Source organism: Neophocaena asiaeorientalis, unplaced genomic scaffold (assembly GCF_003031525.2).
Source record: "Neophocaena asiaeorientalis asiaeorientalis breed wild unplaced genomic scaffold, Neophocaena_asiaeorientalis_V1.1 scaffold62, whole genome shotgun sequence".
Classification (NCBI taxonomy): domain Eukaryota; kingdom Metazoa; phylum Chordata; class Mammalia; order Artiodactyla; family Phocoenidae; genus Neophocaena; species Neophocaena asiaeorientalis.
In genome coordinates, this window is record NW_020175191.1 from 6820183 (window position 1) to 6841613 (window position 21431).

The 21431-nt window shown below is 40.2% G+C and overlaps 1 protein-coding gene across 1 annotated transcript in view; it reads right to left on the minus strand.

Annotated features, from left to right (window-relative positions):
• The window catches only part of TBX15 (T-box transcription factor 15), a 99389-nt gene that overhangs the window by 25658 nt on the left and 52300 nt on the right, over positions 1-21431 (minus strand). Inside the window, exons 2-5 of the mRNA XM_024764912.1 lie at positions 15359-15572; positions 10043-10144; positions 8312-8483; positions 7027-7194 (exon numbers count right to left, since the gene is read on the minus strand). Of these exons, the coding sequence (XP_024620680.1) occupies positions 7027-7194; positions 8312-8483; positions 10043-10144; positions 15359-15572 (656 nt within the window). The remainder of the gene's footprint in view (positions 1-7026; positions 7195-8311; positions 8484-10042; positions 10145-15358; positions 15573-21431) is intronic.

Consider the following 21431-nt stretch of genomic DNA (forward strand, 5'->3'; position numbering starts at 1 on the left):
ACAACACCTCTCTACTTGTTCCAAAGCTTTTATTGTGGGATTTGGACCGCTTTATGAAGTGTGACCGTGCTGCTCATCATTCATTTATTATCAAGCGCCTTTTGTGTGCAAAGCAATGTGACAGGTAGCACAGGTGACAGCGTGGCAGACAGTCAGTATACGGCTGTGTATCATCGCCCCCAAGAAGTTTATAATTGAGGAGAAAAAAGAAGACATACATATTAATAATTACAATGTAAAACAGAAAGTGATAAGGTTTGAAATAAAGGTAAAGTGCCCCAAGAGCTTAGAGGAAGCAGTAATTGCTCCGAGCTGAAAGGCTCTGGGGTTTCACTTTAGTGGAAGCACGTGAGCCAAGCTGGGAAGGATGCATAGGATTTTAATGAAAACAGCAAAAAGGGGAGACAGGAACAAGGGAAGCATTTCAGAAGAAAGGTCCTATGTAAGCCATAGAATTGAAGTGGGAAGGAATGAAGCATTTTTGAGAAACACTGAAGATTCCAATTTGACCAGAGCACAGGGTACAGGAAGAGAAGCAGTGAGAAAGAAAGCTGAGATGCTGGCCTGAGGCCACATCATGAAAAGCCTTTACTACCCTGCAACATTTAGATACCCTATAGGTAGAAGAGAGCAATTCTAGCTATCCAAACCGAATTATGATCCCAGTTAATGCTTGTGCTGACAACTTAGGCTATATCTACAAATAGCAAGGGTAACAATGAGAGTATTTTGGAGGAATAAATCAATGTATTCACAACCTCAATAATCCTTAGTTTCTAATAGTCCCATGGTTTCCATATCAAGAAACTCCTGGTAGACTCAGTATAGAAAGGGATGCAAATGACAGGTTGCTGTCCTACAGGAGACAAGGATGTTGCATAAGGTGAATTCTCACCAGGTAGAAAAAGAAGTAAAAATCCTCCCCTTCCACTCCAGGGGAACATGAGAAGAGAGGAGAGAGACAGGAGAGAAGCAATCAGTTAGACTTACATGTGCCTTAGCTTTCTACTCAAACCAAAATCCAAGGGCGGTGGGGGAGACTCAGAGGAACACGAGCAGGGTCACCTCCATACACACATGGGGGGTGGCTGCACCAGTATAAGTGCTGTAGGAAGAGGCCTGAGTTAGGATCCCCAAGCCTTCCATGGCCCTTTGGCAGTGGGTCAGGGACTCAGAGGTCCTCACATGCCATGACAGGGAAGGCAGGGTGACCCCGACATAGAGGTGCTACAGTCCAGACAGGAGTCAAACAGAGGCCCTGGATGAGAACTGAGGTGAGGCTGAGTCATTCAGGGAGGCCCAGGAGGTCCAACTGAGGCAAGAACACAAAAGCACAAGGTCAGCAGTCTCCTGCCAGTAAAACAAATCAACACAAGGAACCCCAGGACCAGCCCAGACCTGACCCCACCCCAGCAGAGGCCAGTGAGGCCCAGAGAACAGCACAGGGGTCCACAAGCAACCACAGTGAGGGCTCAGAAACCTCACTGCCTCCACCCCTGCCCATGCACCGTACATCTAGAGGCCGTCTGGAGGAGGAGGCGAAGCTCATTTGAATAGTTAATTTTCAACCCTCCCCTCAATTATATTTATCAACTAGGCTCAAATATGGCGGTCGATCTCCACCTCGTCACCTTAGACCAGGTCAGTGTCGTATTTTGACTAAACCACTCTAAATACTCTTCAAACTGATCTCCCTTCTTCCACTCTTTTCCCTGTCCAATCTCTTCATTCAGCAACCAAAGCGATCTTGGTTAACGCACCATAGTTGGACGATGTCATTCCTTCAGTGCCTACCACTGTGCTCAGAATTCAATCCAAACTCCTTGCCTGGCCTTGCGGGGCCAGCATGCCCTGACCCCTGCCTATCTCTTCATCCCCACCCACCCTCCCCTGCTTCTGGTCCCCAGGCTCCAGGCAACCTGAGCTGCTCTCAGTGCTGGCATGTGCCCTGCTCTTTTCCTGCTCAGATTCCTCACGTGCACTCTACCTCCAGACTGAAATGCTCTCTTCTGTACTCTTCATATAGCTGACCCCTCATTCTAAGTCTGAATCTAAATGTTATCTCCTGAGAGGCATCTTCCTTGATCCATCCCTCCAAAATAGGATATTTCTGCCACTCTCTTTAACTACACCCTCTTTAACTCCATCTTTACTCTTAACCCAGTTGGTAATTACACATTTATTTTGTTGTTTACATATTTACTATGTGTCTCTCCCCCTAGACTACAACTAGGAACCCTGTCTATTTGATATACCATTTTATGAAGCAGAACCGAATATGACATGCTATTCATGCTCAATGAATATTTGTTCAGTGAATGCATGGAGTGAGGGAGTAAATGAATGAATGAGGATGCGGGAAACAGAAATCACCAGTCCCAAAGCCATCACAAGCCTTAGAGGATACAAATCAAACAACTCCCCCAATCCCATTTGCTTTCACTGTAGGCATTACAGACGAAAGTCTTGAATGTCTTTCCAGTCAGAACAAGGTCTATTAGTAATTTCCATTGTAGCTAAAGCTATGCCACAGCAGTCATGCTCAAACTTGGTCTGATGATAATGAGGAAACATGGAAAATACAGAGGTTGTGGAAGCATTTTTCTTCCCTGATTTTCCTTCCATAACGTTATACTGATGTGTGTAGTCTGAGTTATTGAAGACTATGGGATACAAGGGGGTAATTACTGGCTTGCCACCATTCATTTTAATCATTTTCCCTCCCTATTTTGCCTAGTAACATAGAGGCAGTTAATAAATGAGGTATACCTCACCACGCACAGTGCAGACATAAATAGCACAACCTACAAAGAAAATGAAACCTGAATATTCTCAGCATAATTTTACAGGACCAAGGCTCAAAGAGACTTCCCTTATTAACATTCTTATTCTTTTTTTTTTTTACCATATTGCTTGCAAAGCATTCCATCAGGATAAAAAAAAAATTTTAAGCCAACATAAAAAAAAATTCTGCACTAATTTGATTGGAAAGTTAGAGCAAAACTGGCTCAATAGTTCAGGATCTAATGAGTGGCTCAGAAATCCTATTGAATTTGCTTATACAACACTGGCTGTGGTTTCAGACTTCCTATGTAGTTCATGTAGCCAATTCTCATCAAGAAATAAGACTGTATTACCTGAGGAGAACATGGCTGTGTCATTTTGAAATCTAGTTTCCTGTTTGGAAAAAAGAAAAACAAATCAAGGTTCAGCAGACTTTTTCCCTTAGAAAAGACAAAGACTCTGCAGTGGAAATTTCCTGCTAATTCCATGAGGACATATTGGCGTCAGCCTCTTCCAAGGAAAAGCATTAAGTGTAGAATCACCTTTATTCCCGCTTCTACCACCTTGTTCTCCATGATGAGAGTCTGGGCATGGTGTACTTTCCTCTCTGTGAAAAGCCTGCCAAGTTGGCACTCCAAGAGCAAATAATAGTAATAATAACTTCAGTATGCTAGCGGCCCTGGGAGTCTATGCATCAGTCAGCAAGGGTGAGAAGGAATGGGAAAGGGGGAAAGAAAAGCATAAACTATTTCATGAAAATAGAAACTCTTTCTTCACACTTCACTCCTACTTATATCCAAGGAAGCAGAACCACGGATACATAAGGAAACTGGTAGTAGAGGTATGCTGGCTAATTATTCAGTCATTTTCCAAGCATGTAGTCAGTACTATGCATAGACTATAAATATCTTCGAATTATGGAAATGGAAGGGTCCTTCCTCCTAATTAGTGGCTTGTGGGCTTCAAAATGTCATAGGCCAATTCTAATCCCCTCCCCTTCCAACATGTGAAGGATCAACATTGGCATTACAATTTTTTATTCTACCAGATAAAGAGAATTAACAGCTCTCTATTATCTCCTGCCATCATTATTCCATAAAATAAATGACATTTTAGTAACAAACTGAAGCCCAGAAAGAGAAAATAGCTTGCTCAGAGTGACACAGGTAGCTAGTGGAGAATTTAGGACCAAAACCCAGGTCTCCAAATGCCTAACCCATTGCTATCTGTGGAACAGGACACTGCCTTTCCTTAGGAAGGCTAGGCAACAGTTCATTTCAGTTCCGTTCCCTCCATTGTCCTTCCTGACTTGTGCTCCTCCGAACAAGTCCCTGAGAGCAATGAGGATCTATCACTGACTCTTCTCTCTTTCCTTTCTCATTGCCTTCCTAACCCTTCCCTTTAAAAAAAAAATGAAGTAAACAACTTTGCTTTAAAATATTATTTGTTCTCAATCTAGAAGGTTGAAGGAAATAAAAACACGGTAATCACTGAATATAGCTCACAAAAGAGAACAGTTTATGCTACCCAGCATCTTCATGACAAGTCTGCAAATTATTTTTAGGTAACAGATCTGACAGGATGCAGACCTCAAGATTCCTGGGGGAGAGACCTGAGGTTAGTTTGCTTTATTAGAAGGCACTGTATCCTATTAAATCATATCTACACAGCTAAAGGGAATGTTAAACAATCACACTTGATTTACCCAGGGACTGGAGGCTTGTTAAACAGGCAAAAGCTGTTATCTAGATTTTAAAATGGGCAGAATTGAGAATGACTCATCTATTTTGAATGTCAGCACATCATGAATTCACTAACGTGACATGAGAACAGAGAGATCAAGGTAGTTACCTATTGAATATAATACCTTCGAGAGCCCATGTAGCTCCTCCAATTCCCAAGAATCTACTTTCTTCTTAATGAGCAATTTATTCTTTAAAATTGCCTCTATTCCCCACTAGCCTTCATGCCTGTGCAGGTGCAGGTATTTAGCAATGTAGGCTGACTACTGACAATTTGATGCCAGGTTTGTGTCAGTGACTTAATGCAGGTTCCCTCGTCTAGTCCTTATAATTCTATGAGGTCAGGACATTTTCAGACCAGGAAACACAAGTTGAAAGGGGTTAAGAAACTTGCTTAAGGTCACACAATTCACCAGTGAAAAGGTCAGAAACCAAACTAGATATGCCTACTACCAAGTCCCACGATCTTAGTCATGGCATCCTACCCCCACCAAACCACCACTGCCCCACTCAAGTCCAAATATAGACAAAATATTTATATGAATAGAATGTACTCAGGTGCAGGAACACTGTGAAATAATGCAGAGGAAGTGAAAGGGATTTCAGGTACCCATGTTTGGTCTTCACAGTGAGCTGTAGGTTTTTAGTTTTAGCTTGGGTTATACTGACCCTTCTTGGCCTCTAGAACCGATCTCAGTGAGGCAGTAGAATGGTCATTTATCGGTGTTCTAGTTTGCTCTACAAACTACGTTCTTGAGTCATATTTATTGCCACATCTGTCTGTCTTCATGAGAAAGTAATGATAAAAATGGTGGCTGGGGTGGTCTTGGAAAAAATCCAAATTTCCGAAGAACTTAGACTTATATTCCCCCTTTTCTGTAACACAGTTAATCCCAAAGTTCCATTTGCTCAAAAGCCATGTCTATAGTGCTGCTCTATCTAGCATCAGAGCTTAAAACATCTTGATTACTGAAGTTTTCTGTAAGGACTCTCCATGGTCTCTGCAATTTTACTATCTGAAGAGTTCGAGAGGGCTTAATAATTTTAAAATAGAGTCCATGGCAAACTAAAGCTCTTCTTCTACTTTAGATCAAATGCGGCATCTAAAAGGAAAGTCCAAAGTTGGGAACACTTTACAGCTGCTGAGAAAGCCCAGCAACCATAGAGCACTTAACATTTATTGGACTAAAGGGTTGTTGTATATCAAATTCCCCTGAAGGTAAAAAGCATCTAAGGAATTTTATCAGGATGTGCCATGAAAGATAGAAAAATTCTTTCTACTGTATATGAACTAAAGATTGTATAACTCACCTTCATCTGCCTGTTACATACTAAGCCCTTGATAAATATTTAGTAAATGAATGTTTTTCCTCATTGCTTTCTTTGTCAGAGCACAGTATTCAATATAAAAGGTATTAAGTACTATAGTATACGTCCATTTTGCTCCAAGCAGGCCCAAAATAAAAGTAAGCAGATTTTCAAGCTAAATAAACAAGCAAAAACTCTGTTGTAGAAAAGAATTCACTGCAGGATCCTACGAATTAGACAATTTACCAAAATATGAAATACAATCTAACTTACAAAAATGAGATTCACATACAACTTTCAGAGAACTGCATAAAGTGAGATCACTTGTGAATCCAACCAGTCACCCTCCTCAGAAAAAGAACATTGTTTAGAAATGCCCACAGTAATTCCAGACTTGGCCTCTCTCTTCCCCTCACCCACTCACTGGCTAATTAGTGTCTCAATGTCAGAAAAAGCATCAGTTCTTCCACAAAAACTTCCCTCATTCCCCAAACCAAAACGAAAAAACAAACAAAAAACTGTGTCCACATCTCTGTTGTTAAGTTATTCCACTGTATTATCATTATGTATTTATGTGTCTTTCACTCAACTAAAACTCTTCTTTTCTTAGGGAGAAATGCCTTCATCTGCTAAGCTTAGAATATCGTAAATTCTCAATAAACATTAATGGAATGAATGAATATATTACTAAGATAAAAACATACACATCTTAGGGTGTGGCTGGTGAACACATGGAGGCCAATTTAGTCTGAAAGTGTAAATGGAAGCAGTGGGTCTGACATAGAGTTTGAGAGGCTTGATGACTTTGATGTAGCCTGATGGACGGCTCCACGGAGAGGATAAGAGGGAAGGAATGAATCAAACCTCAGGAATTTCAAGTGATGAGGAACATTTGCCAGGATGTAGTAGAGATCACGAAACATGGGTACAAGTACAGAGAGACATGAAAATGACTTAGGAGGTTTGGTCCTCCTGGTCAAAGATCTTGCCTCTGATCTAAATCTAGACTCTGACAGCTGCTACTAGACATTACCCCCTTGTCATCACCAGTGCCGCGTGTGCGCCGCCAGCCTGGTGTCTCTCATTCCAGCATTTCAGTGCCATGCAGAAGGACTAAGCACTTCTTACAAAAGGATGAGTAAACTCCTTTAAAAGCGGCTGCAGCAGGAGACTCTCCAAGGCAGCCTCTTACCTGCTGGTTCTGATAGGCTGTGACTGTGGTAAACACGGTCTCAGGAAAGTTGAATGTTTTCACTCCATCCCCAACAGGAACGGCTTTGGTGGGTGAAAGGTCGCTGCTGAAATCCTTGCGAATCACATGAACCCGAGGCTGGTATTTGTGCATAGAGTGAAGAATGATCTGAAAGGAGAAGGGGAAACATTACTCCAGCGTTGTCTCTAAGGTCCCTACATCTTTTCCAGCTCTCATGCAAACAAAATTACAGGATAAAAGCGTTACAGGAAGAGCACAGTTTAGAGGTGGGATGTATGGGAAACTGGAAATCAGTGTACATTCCCATGGCTGGAAGGACTAAGTGATCGGATAGCATCACATCACATGGAACCATGTAGCAAATATCCCAATCATAGGTGGTGAGTGCAATATGTTTGCTTTAATTGGATAACTACTGAATGAATCGGTTCCAGTACCAGCAGACATCACTCCACTAAAAGGTCTCAGAACCTCTACTATGTGACAGTCGTTCCCTCCTGCTTCAAATTTTCAGCACGAGTTCATCTGTCTTTAAATTCTACAAGCTACTATTTGCACTTTGTTATTGATTTTACGGACATTCTCTTATGTCATGTCAGAGCTAAGGGTATATGCGTCTTCTCTCTTCCTTAGAAAATTATCATTTCCCTAAAGATAGGAGCCATGGTTTTAGCTTCTTTCATCTCCCCATATCATCCAGTATGGATCCCGGCATTCAGTGAAAATTCAGTATGTGTTTTACTGCCAAAAATAAATTAATAACATTAGTTGCACCAATTATACCTGGCAAGCCTTACAACCTATTCTTCTCTTATAAATTCATAAATTTCTTGACCAAGCAGCCAGAACTGTCCCCACAACAGTTTCCCTGAGTTTACTGCCCTGTGAGTTATTCTATTAAATACTGTGATTTATTCACCATTTTAAAATGTGTCCTCTGCTTCTGTCGCTGAATTCTCCTGACTTGACCGTGAGTTCCTGGAGCACAAGAACTCTGTCTGATAAACACAACCTGACTTACAGCAGACGTTTGCTAAATGTTTGATTCGTAATAAATGTAATTTCACAAAAGGAAAAAAACATTTTATGCTTACTTACTTAAAATGACTCAAAGATTCATTTGAGATGATCAAAATCTCAAATGAATCTGAGAATCTCAAAAAGATTCTTATTTTACATGTTTGAAAAAAGCGTGGGGCTAGTCATTTCTAGAGCAAAAAAGGGGGAAGAGGGAGGAAGAGGAAGATGGGATTATTTGACTCACATGTCCTTGATCATCCAATTCATTGTTGGTCAGCTTGAGTTTGTCGAAACTGACCACCTGTCTCATCCAAGTATCTCCAGAAGCTAGAGAATCAGGGTGTATATAAACTCTTGGGGGCACAGGGGAATCAGCGTTGCCAGCCACCATCCACTTGGAGCTGTGATACACATATCTGAGACAGAGAGGGCGAGAGGAGAACTCAGAGACAGATGCAGAGAGGGAATACAGGCCCAGGAAACAATTAGGGACAGGAGGGAGGAGACACAAAGAGATGAGAAGAATGGAGTAGGATGGATTAAACAGAGAATACAGAGGAGAAAGAGAGAAGGGTGGATAACAAGGGAAAATGAAATAGAGATGGAAATGGAAAACAAGATGGGTGGGGGAGGGCAGGAAAGTGTTGTAGTTAATGATCAAAGCTGCAGCTCTCACAAGGAAAACATTCTCACAGTCCTTTTTCTTTCTTCTTCCTCTCCTTGCCTTGCACCCCTGTGTGCACACAGGCATCCTGAACCCACGTGTTTAGCTATGGAAAAGGTATTTTACTGCAACCTTTCACCTTTCAAATGCAAACCATATAATCCATTGGCCACTTGTTCAGGATTTGGTTCCTTATTAAAAACATCTTCCATATTGTCCTATAAAACACAGCCATGTGCAGAGACCCTCCAAGCCTCTCACGTGTTAACCATTTCCTAGCTAAGAGTCTGAATTTAGAAGCATTTCAATGAAAACCTAGTTTTGAACATCATCACCTTCCACATTATTTTCCCACAAAGTCACTGGAAATGAGACTAGGTTAATCAAAGGCTTCCCACTAACTGGGAAGACTTAGCGGTGTTTCTGGGAATGGCTGCACTAAGGCAGAGACCTCCATTTTCATTGAAATGGAGGATGTTTTTAAAGAAAAGAGCATCTCCCCTCCTAAGCCCTACATCAAGACCACTTCTTTCTTAGCCAGCTCACCCTCTAAAATACAAGCAATGGTCTTCTCTATTCACCTCTCACCTCCAAATTCATGGGCTCAGGGCCAAGTTCTGAAATATCTCAAAAATGAGCCATGACTCACTGATTTGACTGAGAGCTCAGGAGATCAATTAAGCCACAACTTGTTTCAGACAAGAACTATGTGTAAGACACATGGAGACTATGTTGGCTTTTAATGGCTTTGAAGGAAAGTTATTTAGCAAACTTGTTCACAACCCATTTTAATGAACAAAAATTCCCCTTAACTAGATGTTCTTCTTGAGGTCTTACCCAATTCTCCCATTCTTCCCCTCCATCATCCACAGGATAATCCATCAGATATATGATTGAAGGTATTGTACTAATCCACTTCTCCTCCCATTTTCCAAAATAAATCATCTCAACTCACTTAGTACTTCATAAACCAAATCATTCAATATGTTAATCACTTTCAATGTTAAGTGAGTTAGTTTTAGACTTAAGATCCATTTGATTTTTGCTGCTCTGGCAGACATTATACAATCCCACTCTTTAGAGAGATGTAAGGAGGATTCCAGACCAAACCATTACTGGTTCTGACTTCCTACCTCTAGGGACTACTTCCTGTCTGGTGTTCTGCCACAGGCCATTGGCATGTCCTCCATCCTTGTTCCTCATCCAGTACATTGTACAGTGCACTGTTAAAATGCTTCATCTAATGAGTTTAGAGAACCATCCTGGGATACTGGTGATGCCCACAGTTCCACATCTCAGAGTCATCCTTACCTGTATCTTTTATTGTCCACAGGTACAATGTCCATTGCTATGTAGTACTGCTGGTGTGGATCCAGGCCAGTGATCTTCACTCTCATGGCAGGAAACATCCTCCTGTGGATGGGAATAACGTAGGAAGCTCAGCAGTCAGAGGGGGAGAAGTAGCAAGAGTAAAAGCTTGATGAGTCTCTTAATAGAATGCTAAGCACACAAAGTCCCATATCCTCTAATTCTCAAAGTTGGCTGTTTTTTTTTCACTTTGGAAATGATCACTGTCAAATATGCTGATGATTTACATTGCTGAAATAGCACCTCTTCTTAACTTAAATTGAACTGTTTGATTATTCATACACTCAAAGACCTCATACCATAACTTGTTTTATAGTATTAGTTAATCTTTAATGTGAGATAGATGGATAGACGAGAGATACATAGATAGATAGAATGTGTGTATATACATTTCCTATTAGACTATAACACTCTTAAATATACTTATACTCTTATACTTAATATACTTGAATAACTTATATTCTTCTTATTCCCCAAGTAGCTTGTCACAGTTGATTGTAGTAATCATGAAATATTTTCTGATTGAGTCTATTTGAAAATGACCACTCTAAAAATAATATCTCAAGAAAAGAAGAAAAAAAGGAATGTGCTACCAGTTCCCAAATGAAGGACCACCAAAGTCTTTTTATTTTTATGCATAAAGCTGTAGAAAAATTTCTGCAAGTTCTCAGGCTGTCAACGTGTCTGTCAGAGGAAGGACACCGCAGAATAGGGAGCAAATACCAAATGAATTCTAGTGGCCTCTGGGCAATACCTCGTTTCTACCACAATGGCTTGTTAAACTTGCCAAAGCAAGCGAGGTCAGGATATGACACTTTACAACTACTCTCATAATTGAAGAGGAGAAGAGGGAGCAGCCCCAAAGAGGTATTGAGTTTCAAGGAGACTAAAACAAAATTCACCCTTCTTCTTTAACCGTAAGAAAGAAGAAAAACATCAAACTCTTTTGCATGTCGTGAATTTAGGAAACAGACATAAGAAGTGCTTGGTTCAAAAATTTGGATTGCCCTGAATGTGCTCTAGAGTACTTGTACACAAAATGCTGCATTAAGGTTAACCATCTGGGGCCAGTTAGTTGAGCTGGGCAGAGCATGGTGCTAATGAGGTCAAGGTCACAGGCTTGATTCACATATGGCCTAATTGGCTTTGCTCCATTTCACGGCCATAGACCATACCCTGACCCCAGACAGCCATCTTGCAAATGTGCACTGGTTGTTTACATGACAGGCTTTCTGTGCTAGTCACACGCTCTACTACTCAACAGAAACAACTCAAAAAGCAAATATCCTCTGGTAATTGGTTGGTGACATCATAATCATATTTGGGGGGGAAAGCACAGAGGGACCACAGACCTTCAACAGGGATGATGGCTAATTCTTAAATATTTACAAAGAATAATATATTACCAATTCTTTCCCACTTTATAACTTTTCAGAAGCTTCTACTGGTATATCATTTTAGATTTTCTTTCTCTACCCTCACAAGCTTAATTAGAAAGCCTTATATTTTATTTTATTTTAAAATTATTTATTTATTTTTGGCTGCGTTGGGTCTTTGTTGCTGGGCACAGGCTTTCTCTAGTTGGTGCGAGCGGGGGCTACGCCTCATTGGCGGTGCGCAAGCTTCTCATTGCAGTGTCTTCTCTTGCTGCAGTTGCAGAGCATGGGCTCTAGGGCATGCAGGCTTCAGTAGTTGCAGCACATGGGCTCAGTAGCTGTGGCTCGCCGGCTCCAGAGCACAGGCTCAGTAGTTGTGGCACACAGGCTTAGTTGCTCTGCCGCATGTGGGATCTTCCCGGACCAGGGATTGAACCTGTGTCCCCTGCATTGGCAGGCGGATTCTTAACCACTGTGCCACCAGGGAAGTCCCCAAAGCCTTATATTTTAGTCTTATGGTTGGCTAATGAAGTTTGATGGTGGGTTGCTCATAATGACTAAATCTAACATTCACTATAGGTGAGGCACTTTGACTCACATTAACTCTTTCCAAAAATTTGGGAACCTTGGTCTATACATGTATATATAGATCATTAATTCCCGACTTAATAACAATGATTTGTGATTGCCCTGTATATATAAATATTTGGAGAGCATCTTGCCGGGGATGGAAAGTCCTCTCCCTTGCTATCTGAGATACGAAAATGTGGTTCCTCTCAGCCATCTGAAGAGGCTGCATTACATTGAAAGAGATAAATTTATTTTCTTGATGACTTTAAAAAAAAGGGGTTAAGGTGTTTTTAAAGTCAATACCTGTTTTGTCTGAAACACTTATATGACCTTGAGTAGAGAAGCTACCTGTCTCTTTTCAGAACTCAGGTTCTAAAATGAATGAGCTGTGTGGCTCTGGATAAGCCATTTAACCTCACCATCTATAAAACAGAGGAAAGGAACTAAATAATCCTTAAGGTGACCTTTTGCTTTAACATTCTCTGACAATTCTTAAAATCTGACCAAAGTTGCTCTTTCTTTTTGTCAGTATTTTAGCACAGAATATCAGGTAATGTCATAACATCCTAGAGAAAAACTAATCTTTCATATTCATAAAATGAGATGTGTTTGGTTTTAATTTTATGCCTAAATTTAGGCCAATTCTTTTGACTTCCAAACCCGTTCATCCCTACAAACACCTCTGTCCATGGTGCTGATCATGCAGGTTTTGTTGGTGCATTCAAAGATTGAGGGCTCTGTAGACTACAGTAGTTCTGAATCAACGGGATTATACTTTGGGATGTGAGAAGAAGTAGGTGGTGACTAAGATCTTCTGAGAGGGAAAAAGAACAGCGAGTCATACATAACTAACAGTAACTAAGAAAATGGAAATTGGGGCTTCCCTGGTGGCACAGTGGTTGAGAGTCCGCCTGCCGATGCAGGGGACGTGGGTTCGTGCCCCGGTCCAGGAAGATCCCACATGCCACGGAGCGGCTGGGCCCATGAGCCATGGCCGTTGAGCCTGCGCGTCCGGAGCCTGTGCTCCGCAACGGGAGAGGCCACAACAGTGAGAGGCCCGCGTACCGCAAAAAAAAAAAAAAAGAAAGAAAGAAAATGGAAATTGGAGTTAAAACTGAAAAAGACACTGCATAGGAAGAAAAATGAAGTGAAAAGGAAAGAATCAACTTGGAGGATGGGGAGGGAATGAAAAAAATTCACAGAAGAGGAAGACTTCTTTGCATGTTTCTGAGTGGTTCTGGAATTACTTGAGCAGAGCTACTGGTAGCAACAGCAACAGCTGAGGCACTCCAATATGGAAGCAATGAATGTAGTTTCTAAACCTAAATAAAGGGATATGATTAAAGAACAAACTGTATGTCTGTGCTGGGAATCTCTGGATATATTCAGGTATCAACATGAATTTGTGAAGGCAGAGATATGGAAAAGTAAACATTGCAGAAAATCATGAAATGAGGTCACAGGAGAATTGTCAAGGAGGTGCTCAGGTAAACTGAATTCACTGAAGTGCAGGGAACAAGGGAATGATATCAGGAACAAAAGTGACTAAAATACACAGACATAATAGTAGTAAGTAAAGACCCAAAATAAAAACTGGAAAATCTTACAGACAAAAAAAGTAATATTTCCCCTCTCACCAAACCAATGCCCTTGCCAAAAACTAAGAAAAAGAGTAAACACTTTTTCCTTGAATTGCTGTTTCTTTCCAAGTCATATCTCAAAATGTAGACTCAAGATGTAGACTGAAAAAAAAAAAAAAAAAAGATGTAGACTGAAACACAAGTAACAATAAAGAGATGGTTTTTGAAAGTGATTCTGGATAAACAACAAGGTCCTACTGTATAGCACAGGGAACTATACTCACTATCCTGTGATAAACCATAATGAAAAAGAATATAAAAAATAATGTGTATATGTGTGTGTGTGTGTGTGTGTGTATAACTGAATTACTTTGCTGTACAGCAGAAATTAACACAACATTGTAAATCAACTCTACTTCAATTTTAAAAACAAGAAATTCCGAAAAGTAATTCTCCTTCAAAATTGCTCCTCCTAAGAAGCTTTTTAATGGTTTTATTCTCTACTAAAACTTAAAGAAGGAAGAGGGTTTACAGAGGAGGATGAAAATGAATAAGACTTCAGGTTCATTTTAAGCTCACCTTTTTGTGATATATTATTGTATTGAGAGGTTTCTCTATGTGCATTCAAGTGAACTAGACCCAATCAAACTATGCTTTTACTTTAAACATCTATGTGCATGAAGACAGCTTATGATCAATGAGGTGAGTCTTTCTGGTCTCTGTGATGTGAGACAGTGGGTTCACTTTGTAAATATGAAAGCACTATCATTATTTTAATTTCAGTGAACTATTCCTATATACTAATAAACTCAGTCCAAATTTATTTTGATTTAAATCATTTTCATTTTAAATCCAAGGGGCAAAAGCTATAACCATTTCTTAACAGTGCAGACTTACAAACAGTTGAGACAATTGTTTTGGAGCCAAACAGATTTGTGTAGAATTCTGGAGCTGCCCTTTACTACCTGTGTGGCCTTAGTCAAGTTAATTAACCTCTTCCAGCTTTTGCATCCTCATCCATATATGGAATTATCACATCCTACCTCATAGGATTCCTGCGAAGTTTAAATAATGAAATACATGTTGAATATCCAGCACAAAACAGATACCTAACCATGAAAAATTTAAAGATACCAATAAAGGAGTAGCTTAATTAACTGTTTATTTCAAGAGATGCTGTGTTTTTAAAACTTTTATCATCCTTACATAAATCATTTTGCAAGTTTCCACCAGGTCCCATTAAAGTAATCACATTTCAAGCCAACTATAAAACACAATGGATCAATCCTCAGGGCTCCAAAAATGCACCAAGCCCAAATTTTACCAAAAACAAAATTCTTACAAAAATACCTGACTGATTTAAATGCCTTAGAAGATGCAAGCTTTTTCTCTTGAAAACATTGGTTGGTGAAGTAACACTTGCTTTGGAAATCTATTGTTTGACTGTTACGCACCATGGATCTCCAGTATTAGCTGGAATACATTTGCAGGCAGAAAATGTTTGTGAGGTCAGAGGCGATTTAGGTTTGAGTGGTCCTTGGAGGAAAATAGCAAAATCACAGTAAACACAAGAAAAGCACTTTATCAAGACATCCAAATGCTGAAAAGTGAGTGTGAGTTGCTTTGGCTGCACCAATGCTACTACCACAAATAAGTGAAAAGAAAAATGTAACAGCTCCTACATTTGTTTTCCTGTTCTTCGAATGTGGCTCTGCAAAGGAACTTGTCCTTACCTGCCTGCTTTGGTGATGATCATCTCGGTTCCAATGTCATGGAACCTCTTCCAGAGGTCAGCACACTGCAGCTCCACCTGAATCTCCTCCATGGAAGACATGGCAGCAGGCACAGGGCCTGCAGCACCAGGGCCCAGGTCAGTGTGAGTGTCAAAGGAGCAGGAAGACCGCTCAGTGATCACCTCAGAGTCTGAACCAGTGCTCTGCTCGGAATCTGCAAAATAAACAGTCAAGACTTAGGTGAGAAACTGCTGAGCTCCCTCCACACCCCTGGCCCTAAAAGATGGATGCAGGGTAGGGAGCTCGATGGGGTGGGGAGAGGGGTGAACAAAAGGAGACTTAAAGCTGGGAAGCTCCAGAGCACAGCACTCAGCGTATTTTATTATTTTTTTTTTATGGTTTGTTTTTGTGATTTATGACCTTCTTTCAGGTTTCGTGTTTCCAACATGACATCTGGCATTTTAGTAAGTTTTAGCAACAGCTGAAGAAAATTGGTCCACAATAGGCAACATAAAGAGTACTAATGTCACCATGTTGAAGGGAATGAAGCCAAACTGGAGCAACAAAATAGACAAATGCCAAATTTTAAAAATAATAATAATCACAGACTATAGCTGCAAATCTAGATTAGACCATTTAACTTGGGGTAAAAGATTCAATGCTAACAACAATGTGTTCTTTAATTCCATACCACTCAGCATCACTGTCCTTCAGTCAGTTATTTTTAAACACATTGAGTTTTCCTCCATTTATATATCCTGGTCATCAAAAGTAATGAAAAGTTATTTGGGATCTTTAGAAACACTTTGTTGTATAGTTGAGTAAATGGCTTTTCCTAAGTCTAATCAGGTCATTTTGGATGAAAAAAAAAAATGTCTGTTGTGAGGCAAGGATGTAAGCATATGGAAAAAGTTACCCAAGAAGGTGGTTGAAACAAAGGGAATAAATGAGTTTAGGAGACACCTTGATTGGTTTCTGAAGTATGGGCAGAGGGGAGGGTTGATCCAAACAGGAAGGTAGGATTGAGAGCAACCAAATAAAAAGCTGGCATGCTGGGCCAGATGGTCCTTTCCTCTTTCGTCTTCTGTTCTCATGAAGAGGGGGCTGGTGGTGGTGGTGGGGGGGTGGGGAGGCAGGGGGGATGTAGACAGATGGAGAAGCCTAGAGTCAGATCTACTAGAGAATTTTCTGTAATTTTTCAGATTTTTTACTTTTAGAGGCCCTATGCCAAGAACTTTATCTCCTAATATTTTCCAAACTTGGATTAGCTAGTACAGTTTCCTTATGTCACACGATACTGCAAGCCAAGCCTAAGAACCTATTTCTCTAACTCACCCTTAACATCTAGGATTCCGATTGCTTCCCCCATAATTAAATACATACATAAAGAAAGGTTGAAAACAATGATGTCTTACTCTGACAACTGGCTTTTCAATGCTGTCAAAGGTCAGGACCCCTTGGGTACCAGTCCTTGACACTAGCAGGATGGAAGGAGGCTGGGACAGAAAGCCGTATCATCTTGCTGCCATCCTCACTAACTGGAGCAGGTTTCTAGGCCTGTGAACAACCCCTCTCATGACACCTTTAATTTTCTTTTCTTCTAGCCCTAGTGTGCTCCTCTCTCAAACCCGGGCAGCATCACTGCTGAAGACATTCAGCACACTGCAGAACTGAACCAAGCTCCTAAATAACACGGAAGTCTCTGCCCCAAATCTTTAGTTTATCCACGATCACTGGTCCAGTCACCATCTTCATCAAAAACATTAAAAAGTTATATGACTAGATACTACATGTATAAGCATATCATTTTATATCTTGGACTGAACAGGAGCTAATATTTGTCTCCTTCAAGTACAGAAAAGTGGAGCTGCTTTTCTAAGGTGAGCGCTGTTGGGTGACAATCAGGCTCTATCCCAGCCTGATGTTATCTGCTTTTCGGTAGCAGAGCCATGATGTCCTCACACACTCTCCAAACACAGTAATCTGATCCCTTGAGACATGGATTCCCAAATCCCATTTTGTTTCTGCGATATGCCAAGGGCTCCTCACTTATCACTAAAATTGGGAATTTTTCAAGAACTTCCTGAAGCAAGATTTTTAAAAAATAGTCTTGTCCTACCTTTGGAAGCAAAGTGTTATGAAATCTCCTTACCATAAAGTGCTACGGTTATGAAACAGTTGGAAACAGGCAGGGCCCAGCAAAAATTTTGGACATATAATTTCTCCAATGTGTGTTTAGGAAGGGGGAAAGGAAAGGAAAGATATCACTGCACTAAGTGATAATATTTTTAAGGTAGCCAACTTGAGGTTAGGATTGGAATGGGAACTGTGGCTGGAGATTTAGGAAGTAAGAGACTGCTCTTAACTCTCTTATGTCATCTGGAATAAAACAGGTACTCAGGGCTTCCCTGGTGGCACAGTGGTTGAGAGTCCGCCTGCCGATGCTGGGGACACGGGTTCGTGCCTCGGTCTGGGAGGATCCCACATGCCGCCGAGCGGCTGGGCCCGTGAGCCATGGCCGCTGGGCCTGCGCATCCGGAGCCTGTGCTCCGCAGCGGGAGAGGCCACAACAGTGTGAGGCCCGCGTACCGCAAAAAAACAAACAAACAAACAGGTACTCAAAATGTAACATTAAATGGATTGATGAATAACCTTGGACAAGTCACTTAGCCGCAATGGACCTATTTCTTCATAGTACAATTAAAAGGATTGAACTGAAATCTCTTATAATCTCTTCCACCTCCAATGGCTTAAAGAATGTAAGACTCCTTCCTAATGCAATTTTCAGTGATAACCCAGGTGACCTCAATTAGAAGCATCAAAAATATTTTTCTTCTACTTAAAAACTTTTATTTAGGAAAAAGTCCAAAATAACATGTAAATAAGTCAAAAGAGATAATCCTTTTCAAAGATCATTATACAAATTGTATAGTTTAGTTCTAAGTAACTCAATGGCCAATCATTTGTAATATAGATTGTTAGTTGTTCATGTTTTTTTTTTTTTAGGTAAAACACCAAAACCATGATTTGTGAAAGAATTAATTGATAAGTTGGAGTTTAAAAAACTGTAGAAGCATCAAATTTAAAACTGTCTGGGAAAGACAAGTTAAATGAGAAAAAAGACTGGGAGCTCACATTCACATTATCATAGGAGTTAAAGAATTGAGTTAGTATTCTGTTTATAGTTTCAATCAAACCCATCAATAAGCACCTATCAGCATGTGGCCCTATATGAGATACCATTCAGATAATTTGAAACAGAATCCAGACCTTGGGAAATTTCCCAGTTAGTGTTGATTAATTATGCATCTACTGAGTGCTTACTATGTGCCCAGCACTGTGCTAGATTCTGGGAAATATCAAAGTACACAATGGAGCTCCTCTTAAAGGTATTTACAGTACAAGTGGAAACTGGGAGCATTCACAAATAATCAGAGACCAAGACAAATACTACCATGCAGTTTTCCACACCATTACACATTTTCCTGTATGTCTCATAGGAATTCAGAAAACAGAGGGATCTGAGAGGGCTGGAACATTCCTGGGGAACTCATGGTTACTAATAAAGAAATGGACAAGATGTGGAGGCATAGGCAGTATTTTCCCATGAAGAGGATTTTCAGAGACAGTTATTTGTTTCCCTGGAAATACTCTGTGCTCCTCTACTCTCACTCCCTCACAAAATAGAGTCCAAGTGACTTTTATATACAGAATGCAGGCACCAGCCCTCATTTTCAGTCACACGAATGTATCATGTAATTTTCCATTCTTGATTGTTTTTTAACTTCCATAGGTTGGAAACAAAATTAGTATTATATTTTATATAGTTTGTTTTGAACCCCTAGAGTAATGAGGGTTACCTGTGACATAAACTGCTCTACAATACCCTTCAAATAGTAATCTCAGAGTCCACATCAACAGCCTAGGTAAAAATAAAGTTTCATTCTTTGTAAAATATATTTCTAAATCATAGTTATATAAAATATTTCGGCTAAACAGATCAATTATTTCAGCTATTAATCAGAATGTATAACCAAGTTACCTAAGTCATAAATGTAAGAAATGCATACAGAGCGGGTGGGTTATTTCAATCAGATCAGGTCATCCATTCAGAAATATAATCAGTCTTTTGAAGATCAGAAAACACCTCTGTGTTTTCAAGGTTTTTTCATTCTTGGCAATTTGTGACTTCCTGCCTTCAAAAAATAACCACTAGGAACTCATTTGAATGACCTGGAAAGATGTCTTGGCCATCAGACGTCTCTTGTGAGTAGTATTTTAACAAGGAAAGTTTTAGTAAGTCAGAACATAAATGATAAAGTTATACATAACTAAGGAAGTTAAAGAAGAAAACTTTGGGAACCTGCGCTAAGCCAGCTACAAGTCACTGGAGAATACCATGTGACCGACTCATAGGGTCAAACTAACTTATCTATTACCATCCAAAAAAAAATCTCTAAGAAGGAGAATCTGACCATCCGTTCGTTGTGTCACTCATTTTCTATCTCTGACCTATTTCACATTGAGAAAATGGATACGGTTAACGCTAAGTTCCTAGAGAAAGTTGAGTTTAGCTTAGAGAGAATTTCAGTTCTCAACTCATACAAAATAGTAGCAATAATAAAATAGTTTCTTAATTTATATTTTACATATTACCTAATATATCCTTCCATTGGATGAGCTAGACATGGCCTATATTTTTATGTCCATTTTGTGGATAAGGAAACTGAGACTAAGAAAAATTGAAAACCACATGGCCTACAAAGTAGGTCTCCTGTCTCCTGAATCAACGATCACGTCTCCCCAAGATCCTACTACATTCATCCCTGGCCAAAGCAGTCAGCAATTCTGTAAGACCCTTCAACTGTTTTGGCCATCCTTACAACTGAAATAGCTTAACATGTTTGATCTTGGCCAAGTCACATAACTATTCTGGTCCCTATTTTCCTTGATCTTTATAGCACAGCACATGCACATTTAATTAGGGCCGCTATAAAGTCTCTTTTAAGTTTAATGTTTAACGGATGGATTCGTAGTACAGCTTAAAGACCACCAAGTCTAACAGCAGCAACCCAACCACGATAAGCTGATTTGGTTGACATGTATAGAAAAAGCCTGAGTTATATGTTCTCTGACTTCATTTCAACATTAGGGGACTTCCCTGGTGGTCCAGGGGGTAGGACTCCACGCTCCCAATGCAGGGGGCCTGGGTGCGATCCCTATTCGGGGAACTAGATCCCCCATGCATGCCTCACCTAAGAGTCCGCATGCTACAACTAAAAGATCCCACATGCCGCCACTAAAGGATCCTGCCTGCTGCAACTAAGACCCGGCGCACCAAAATAAATAAATTTTTTTTAAAAAATTAGACGTTATTAGAACATATTTCACGGTCTGCCAGGTGATTTTCATCTCCACTTAACTAATAATTTTAAGGAATCATTTTTTTACTACAGGTAACAAGGCACATTTACTTTTAGGGCTCTGCTACCCACCAAGAGTGGGGTCTTGGAAAGTCACCTCATTTCACCAACCCTCAGTTTCCTTATCTTTAGTATTTCCTTACTTTATTATTAGGGTCAAGGAAAAGATACCTTCCTTCTCAAAAATCACATTTATATCTGTATGATAAAGACAGAATCTAATGGTTCTGCTGATAACAATGTCAGTGACTTTGGACAGTGAGACGAATACAAGCTCTCAACAACGATCCCAACCAAAGAGTTAATAGTCAACATGTATTGAGCACTTACTGGCACTCTGCTAAGACTTTACATACATACCATCATTTAATAGAGCAACTCTAAGAGTTATTATTATTCTCTCCATTTTAAATATTATTGACAGCCAAATCCAAATTGCATCGGTTCTACCTCCCAAGGATTGCAGGCATGTGAAATTATATGTAATTCCTTTTTTTTGAAGAAGATGTTGGGGGTAGGAGTTTATGAATTAATTTATTTATTTTGGCTGTGTTGGGTCTTCATTTTTGTGCGAGGGCTTTCTCCAGTTGCAGCAAGCGGGGGCCACTCTTCATGGAGGTGCGCGGGCCTCTCACTGTCGCGGCCTCTCT